Raw genomic sequence first — 8299 nt, 5'->3', positions numbered from 1 at the left:
CTCCGTAGGGAGGCATCCAGGGGGCATCTGATAGAGATGCCCGAGCCACCTCAGCTGACTCAGCAACTCTACTCTGAGCTCCTCCCGGGTGACAGAGCTCCTCACCCTATCTCTAAGGGAGCGCCCTGCCACCCTGCACAGGAAACTCACTTCAGCCGCTTGTATCCGGGACCTTGTTCTTTCGGTCATGACCCAAAGTTCATGACCATAGCTGAAGGTAGGAAAGTAGATTGACTGGCAAATCGAGCGCTTTGCCTTTCGGCAAAGCTCCTTCTTCACCACGACAGACCAATACAGCAACTGCATTACTGTTGCCGCTTCACCAATCCGCCTGTCAATCTCATGCTCCATCCTTCCTCACTCGTGAACAAGATCCCAAGATACTTAAACTCCTCCACTTGAGGCAGGAACTCTCCTCCAACCTGGAGGGGGCAAGCCACCTTTTTCCGGTCGAGGAACCATGGCTTCGGACTTGGAGGTGCTGACTCTCATCCCAGCTGCTTCACACTCAGCTGCGAACTGCCCCAGTGCATGCTGAAGGTCCTGGCTCCAGGGAGCCGACAAGACAACATCTCCGCAAAAAGCAGAGATGAAATCTGCCGGCTCCCGAACCGAACCCCCTCCGGCCCCTGGCTGCACCTAGAAATTCTGTCCATAAAAATAATGACAGAACCGGTGACAAAGGGCAGCCCTGCCGGAGACCAACATGCACCGGGAACAGGTCCGACTCAATGCGGACCAAGCTCCTGCTCCAGTTGTACAGGGACTGTACAGCCCTCAGCAGAGGGCCTCCAACCCCATACTCCCAGAGCACCTCCCACAGAATGACATGAGGGACACGGTCAAATGCCTTCTCCAAGTCCACAAAACACATGTGGACTGGTTGGGCAAACTCCCATGAACCCTCAAGCACCCTGCAGAGGGTATAGAGCTGGTCCAGTGTTCCACGGCCAGGACGAAAACTGCATTGTTCCTCCTGAATTCTCCTGATTCTCCTCTCCAGTACCCTGGAATAGGTTTTCCCAGGGAGGCTGAGGAGTGTGATCCCCCGATAGTTGGAACACACCCTCCGGCCCCCTTTTTAAAGAGGGACCACCACCCCTGTCTGCCAGTCCAGAGGCACCGTCCCCGACTGCCACGCGATGTTGCAGAGGCGTGTCAACCAAGACAGCCCTACAACATCCAGAGACTTGAGGTACTCAGGGCGGATCTCATCCACCCCTGGTGCTTTGCGACTGAGGAGCTTGCAAACTACCTCAGTGACTTCAGCCCAGGTGATGGATGAATCGACCCCCGAGTCTCCAGTCTCTGCTTCCTGACAGTGAGATTGAGGAGATCCTCGAAGTATTGCTTCCACCGCCCGACAATATCCCCAGTCGAGGTCAACAGCTCCCCACCTCCACTGTAAACAATGACTACGTTTACATGCAGTCAAGTAACCCTTTCATAACCGGAATATCAGCAATAACCCGGTTGCACACGGCTATGTAAACACCAATAACCCTTTTGAAAACCGGAATATGCTCATAAATATTTGGTCATGTATACGCCTATCGGAATATCCCCATCGAACAGAACATTAATTTGTGTTCTGCGCATGTTCTATTCGCAAGGAATCTTGGTCTTTTGAGTGCAGGTAGCATGGATATTGATGGCACAGCTCCGGCTCCATTTCCTATTTCTTCACATTCTCACCTTCCATTAATGAAGAAAATGAGACAGAATAGTGTCAAGTACTGGTGGTGGGTCAGTACCAGCACCAAAGCACAAACAAAGGCGACTGCTACTGGCCCGGGGCTGTTGTTGTTGTTTTTGGATACAGGAAGAAGAAGTGGAAATGACGCGTATTGAGTCCTGACGTTCTCTGTGCATCGACACGTTGTTAGTGCGTCGCTGTTTTGATCGGGATATCCCAATTGATTACCCCTGTTTGCTCACGCATGTAAACAGGTTATTCTGAATGTTTCAGAAACCGGAATATTGACTGCATGTAAACACAGTCAGTGTTGACAGAAAGCTGCTTCCCCTTCCTGAGGCGCCAAACAGTTTGCGAGAATTTCTTCGAGGCTGACCGGTAGTCCTCCTCCATGGCCTCCCCGAACTCCTCCCAGACCCGAGTTTTTGCTTCAGCAATCGCCCGAGCTGCCGCATGCTTGGCCTGCCAGTACCCGTCAACTGCCTCAGGAGTCCCATGAGCCAACCAGGCTCCTTCTTCAGCTTGACGGCATCCCTTACTTCCGTTGTCCACCACCGGGTTTGGGGGTTGCTGCCATGACCAGCACCGGCGACTTTACGGCCACAGCTACGGACGGCTGCATCAACAATGGAAGTGGAGAACATGTCCATTTGGACTCGATGTCTCCAACCTCCCTCGGAATCTGGTCGAAGCTCTCCTGGAGGAGTTGAAGACCTCCCTGACAGCAGGTTCCGCCAGACGTTCCCAACAGACCCTCATAGTATGTTTGGGTCTGCCCAGTCTGTCCAGCTTCCTCCCCTGGCAGCAGATCCAACTCACTACCAGGTGGTGATCAGTTGACAGGTCAGCCCCTCTCTTTACCTGAGTGTCCAAGACATGCCACAGAAGGTCAGATAATACGACTACAAAGTCAATCAATGACCTCCGGCCTTGGTGTCCTGGTGCCACGTGCACTGATGGACATGAACATGGTGTTTGTTATGGACAAACTGTGACTAGGACAGAAATCCAATAACAGAACACCACTCGGGTTCAGACTGGGGAGGCCATTCCTCCTAATCACCCCCCTCCAGGTATCACTGTCGCTACCCACGTGAGCATTGAAGTCCCCCAGCAGAACAATGGAGTCGCCGGTTGGAGCACTTTCCAGTACCCCTCTCAGGGACTCCAAGAAGGCCAGGTACTCTACACTGCTGTTCGGCCCGTAGGCTGAAACAACAGTGAGAGACCTATCCCCGACCCGAAGGTGTAGGGGAGCAACCCTCTCGCTCAGTGGGGAGAACTCCAACACATGGCGGCTCAGCTGGGGGGCTATAAGCAAGCCCACACCAGCTCGCTGCCACTCACCGCGGGCAACTCCAGAGTAGAAGAGAGTCCAGCCTCTCTCAAGGAGTTGGGTTCCAGAGCCCAGACTGTGTGTGGAGGTGAGCCCAACTATCCCTAGCCAGTACTGCTCAACCTCCCGCACTAGCTCAGGCTCTTTCCCCCCCAGCGAGGTGACATTGCATGTCCCCATAGCCAGAGTCGTCGTCCAGGGTTTGGGTCATCAGGGCCTGCTGCCACGACTGCCGCCCATATCACATAACACCACCCCCTTCTGATCCTTCCTGCGGGCCTATGGGAAAGCGGGCCCACGTCACTCCTTTGGGCTGCGCCCAGCCGGGTCCCTTGGGCAAAGACCCGGCCACCAGGCGCTCGCCTGCGAGCCCCAACCCTAGGCCTGGCTCCAGGGTGGGGCCCTGGTGACGTCAACCTGGGCGACGTACGCTTCCTTGATTCCTGAAGAGGTTATTTTTAGTCAGTGACGCTGGGGAAATTGTGCTTTGTGCTGTCATGTCCTCATATCTCAAAACACTGTAAATCTCCAGAAATATTAGGAATTGCTTGGGGAGGTATTCCCTTTTAATGTTCTGACAACATCCAGAATGCAGTGCTAACATAAAATGTATGTCTCAAATAGACAAGTTCGGGAATATGTGCAGAATTTAATTTAAAGGTAATGCCAGGATTCAAAACACTCAACTGGAACAACTGCACATGTCCTCATCAGAAGTTTTTGCAGCAGTGGTTTAAGGCAGCAAACTAATCTAAGAGTAACTCCACTTCACGTAAGGTATAAAAAGCTTTGCTGCTCTCTTGTTGCTGCTCTCAGCGCTGTTTGTTGTTTTCCCTTTCATCCCAATTCAAAAGGATTTAAGGCAGTTTGAACACCAACTCCCGGAGGACAAGAGCTGTTTCTTCAGCAAGACAACACAGAACTCCAGCAGCCTGAAAAACATGTTTTTAAAAGCAATGGGTGGAGGGTTTCTTGTAAGATGAGCAGCTCATACAAGTTGAATGTTGTTAAAAAATAGAATTTTTTCTTGACTTCATTTAGATTAAAAAATGGAAAAAAAAAGATGTTTATTCTGAAAACTATGTAGTGAAAAAGCACTGAAATCTGAAGAAAGACTAGAAGAGAATCAGGAATCTGGTGCAGTCTGTTTACTGCTATGGCACAACAGCGATGTGCCTCTCTGCTCAGTCAGTACGTGGGCTCCTTCTGGTTGTCACTGTGCAGCCTCAGGGAATGGGTGCTCCTTTTTACCATGGCGGCACATATCATTTTTCAGTCTCACAGCAATATCCATGCTAACTAATGCTCCTACCTTACTATAATGCACCTCATCCCTTCAGTTTAGCATGCCATCCTACCTATTGATTAACCGTAAAATAAATCCTTTTGAGTGCATCTTATAAACTGGCAACCCAGTGCATGGTTAGAAGTGGAAATATTTCATAAATTCATCATAAATAATTTAAGAAGCCACAGTTTGAATTTTATATTATTAGTTATACAATTTCAGTGGTGTTGTTTGTATTCAGATCTGTTACCTAGGTAAAAGTAGCAGTGGCACAATGTAAAAATACTGAGTCCTGCATTAAAAAATGTATTTCATAACAGTACATACAAGTACTTTTGAAATATCCATCCATTATCTATACCGCCTATCCCTTTTGGGGTTGCGGGGGGCTGGAGCCTATCCCAGCTACAATGGGCAAGAGGCGGGGTACACCCTGAACCGGTCGCCAATTGCAAGCCGATTGCAGGACAAACAAACATTCACACTCACACTCACACCTACGGTCAATTTAGAGTCAATTTAGAGTCAACAATTAACATAATAAGCATGTTTTTGGTCTGTGGGAGGAAGCCGGAGTACCCGGAGAGAACCCACGCATGCACGGGGAGAACATGCAAACTTCACACAGAAGGGCCCCGCCTGACCCGGAGATCGAACCGGCAACCTTCTTGCTGTGAGGCGCTGCACCACCGTGCAGCCCACTTTTGAAATAGTAAAAATACTCTACACAGAGCAGCGTTATTACTGTGTGTGTTTTATCACCAATATTACATTTTTTTTATTGGATTAATGCAAAAACATGCAAACAGCATTTTGATGTTGTAGTTGGAACCGATTTCAACAGCTTTATAAGCTGAAGGGCTGTTAACAATAACAATTCACATATATCACATATTTTGCAAATTGGTCAAATGTTTTGGATTCAAAATATACATCTGCACTAAAAACTAGACAGAACAGCTGTCAGATAAATATTTCCCACCGACATGCTGTAGAGTAAAAGGGTAAAGAAGGAGGAATTTGAAATATTTACGTGCACATTAATGAAATCGTGCGTATGGTAAAATAGAAAGAGAATAATTTTAAACAGGCAGCCGTTTCTATAACAGCTGCTGCAACCTCTCTCAGCCTTTAGGTAGCGCACGTCGACATAACTGAGCAGAAGCGTCTAGACGTGGCTGGTCGTTATCTGTCTGTTTCAAACTTTTCCAGCAGGGGTCGCTGTGGCCATTATTCTGAATCGGTCACTGTTTACGGAAGTCCGAGTGACGTGTCACTGTCCACCGAAGCATTGTGGGAAGGAAAGTGGAGCTGTCGGCCACTGATGGCAGACTGCTCAATTTGGCGAATATCTTCGATTACTGAGCAACCTTAAGAAGCGAGAATAAAGGGAAACGATGCTATTTCTCGAGGCTGATGTGAACGGGCTGTGAGGAAGAGGAACATATGCCGGTGTCATCCCTCCACTCCTGCGCACGGGCGCTCAAAGCAGAGAAGTGGGATACTGTGTCAATGGACCGCTGCGTTTTTATTTTCCTCTCCAAGGGAGCCGAATAAAGTAGCAACGGATTATATTCCCGCTGTGGATGGGTGGGGGGCGACTGCGCTCCGTCATTCCTTACCGTGTGAAGTTTCTTGAGATTTCTGTCGAAGACGCCGTCAAAGATGTCGACCAGCAGTCCCGAAGCGGTGAAGAAATTGCTGGAGAACATGCAGACGGACCTGCGGTCTCTGTCCATGGAGTGCAAGAAGAAATTCCCCCCAGTCAAAGAGGTTAGCCGGCTAGTTAGCCTCGCTGAGCCATTACCTTGGTGTTCAGCAGGTTGTCTCGTGTGTGAATCTCATATTATATTCGTAGTAATGTATATTTGACGTCTTTGTTTGAACCCGCTTCCCGGTCAACCGCTGGGCCTCTGCTCTGCTGTGGGATGTTGACTCTGAGTTGTCCTCGTACTGTAAATTAAAAGTTGTGTCAGCTGCTGGGCCTTCCTGCCACCTAAGCGTTCAAATACAGGGACATACAGGTATTTAAAATGGCGTGTGTCCCACTTTTTTTGGTAAATGTAGCTAATGTAAAGCATTCAAGCAGTAGCACCCAAACGAACTCGTCTGACCCACGTCTTTATTTACATGACTGGCTACATGTTTTGGCTAGCCTTATGCACGAGACATATTCCTCGATATAACAGTTAAGCTAGCTGTGCCACATTGCTTTGAGTTGCGTGAAAGTATGGTCTTTTTAAGCCTCAGTTCACCCAAATCACACAAAAAACACATTTCCTCACTTACCCCTTGTAGTAGTTATGCACTCAGTAATAAATGGCCAAATTAAACCATTTTGAGTGGCTAAAATACTAGAGATAGAGTGGGAAATTAGCACTAGCTACCAGCCAAATGCTACTGAAATATGAAAGTAGTTGCTAGATTTTGGACTCAAATGATGAGTTAACAGTGAGTGACTGGTGGGTTGTAAATTATTACCTTCCGCAGGCCTAGATATTTTTACTTTTGGTAAACCAACCATCCATGCTCTTTTTTCAAATAACTTGTAGTGGGTTTGGTCTAGATAGAAGGTCTGCCTTGGGAAGACAGTTACCCATTACATCAATACTCAATTATTCCCCACTTTGCAGGCACTTATGACAAGAGAGTGATGCTTCACAGTTGAGTTGCATTATAAGTCGGTCATACAAACAGAGAAAATATAGCCCCTGTATGTTGTCTTTTGTTTAAGTGTCAAGTCATACAAACATATTTCCTCACTTGTGCAACTTGAGGTTTGAGAATTATCCTGAATAATTGTGTCTAGATGCCTTGAGGACCTCAAACAAATGACACATTTCCATTCAAACCTGTTGTGTCAGGGGTGGCTGCAGAAATCAGCTGGATATCTCACAACCTCCACAGCTAAAACCGAAACTGTCAGCAAGGGTAGATCGATAGATACCGCTAATGAGGAAGCATTTGCCTTTGTGATCCATGAGGATGAACCGTTGTTGTTTTGATGCCAGGACAGTTGTACATTAATGAGTGGGCAGTGAGCCTATTTCTGCTAAATACTGTGTGTTTTTACATTTGACATGGAAGAAGACCTCTGTTTGGCCTCCTGTTAGGAGTCTGTTTAGGATCTCACATTGCTAGTTGGTTTCACAGTAAGCTTTCTGGTATTGACACAGCCAAGAGCAATTTTATAGAGGTGTTTTTTTTATATACATCTTCCTTGGAATTACTCACTGGCTTCGTTGTATAGCAGCATTTGTGACATTGTGGTTTAGTTTGAGAACAGAATAGTACAGGGATTGTACTATTCAATGTGCTATGTCAGGGCCTCTTACAGTGTATGTGCATTGTTAGATTCCCACATGGAAGACAACAACCCAGCTTTATGACTTCACTTTGTTCTCAAACGACGCAACCCCCTTTATTGCGTGCTCTGCTTTCAGCAGTCCATGCGGTTTGGAGAGTTCATTTACACTGGGAATGTATTTTCTTTTGAACCTGAATATAATGGTGAAAAAATACAATTATGAGTATGAGGCTGGTGTCATACAATATTTGGTGTCATACACCACCTCCATTCACTCGCTTGTGGTTTGACTGCGCTGCATTACCTTACTGTGTGAGCATAAAGATGTTATTCATCGTTTACTCGTCACTGAAATGTACATAGAGTGCAGATAGTGTTTGCCAGAGTTATGTAATTCAGCTGACACCATCTCAGTCAGAGCCTCTTTACCTTAATTCCCTGTAATTCCCAGGTATAGCAAGCTCACTGTTTGTTTGCATATGTAAGAGCGGTCACACAGGTCATGAAATGTGCTGTATGTGGGGCCTTTGGGCCATGGGAATATTCGTCAGCCAGCTCAGCAGGGAAACACATCAGGCTACACTGGCTTTCTTTGCTCTCCCTCTGGTCTCACCTTGCTTAAAGACAACATTACAATGAGAAAGAGAAATAGTTCAGCAAGTGCTTCCAGCT

At 47.4% G+C, this 8299-nt stretch overlaps 1 protein-coding gene across 2 annotated transcripts in view; it reads left to right on the top strand.

Moving 5' to 3' along the window:
• Positions 1 to 5605: 5605 nt before the first annotated feature.
• Positions 5606 to 8299, top strand: part of mon2 (MON2 homolog, regulator of endosome-to-Golgi trafficking) — a 36960-nt gene continuing 34266 nt past the window's right edge. For both annotated transcript variants that reach the window (XM_070971584.1, XM_070971583.1), the window contains exon 1: positions 5606 to 6093. In XM_070971584.1, the coding sequence (XP_070827685.1) occupies positions 5986 to 6093 (108 nt within the window). In that variant the 5' untranslated portion in view covers positions 5606 to 5985. The remainder of the gene's footprint in view (positions 6094 to 8299) is intronic.

The sequence above is a fragment of the Chaetodon trifascialis genome, chromosome 10 (genome assembly GCF_039877785.1).
Source record: "Chaetodon trifascialis isolate fChaTrf1 chromosome 10, fChaTrf1.hap1, whole genome shotgun sequence".
Taxonomy (NCBI): Eukaryota; Metazoa; Chordata; class Actinopteri; order Chaetodontiformes; family Chaetodontidae; genus Chaetodon; species Chaetodon trifascialis.
This window is presented reverse-complemented; position numbering and strand designations above follow the sequence as displayed.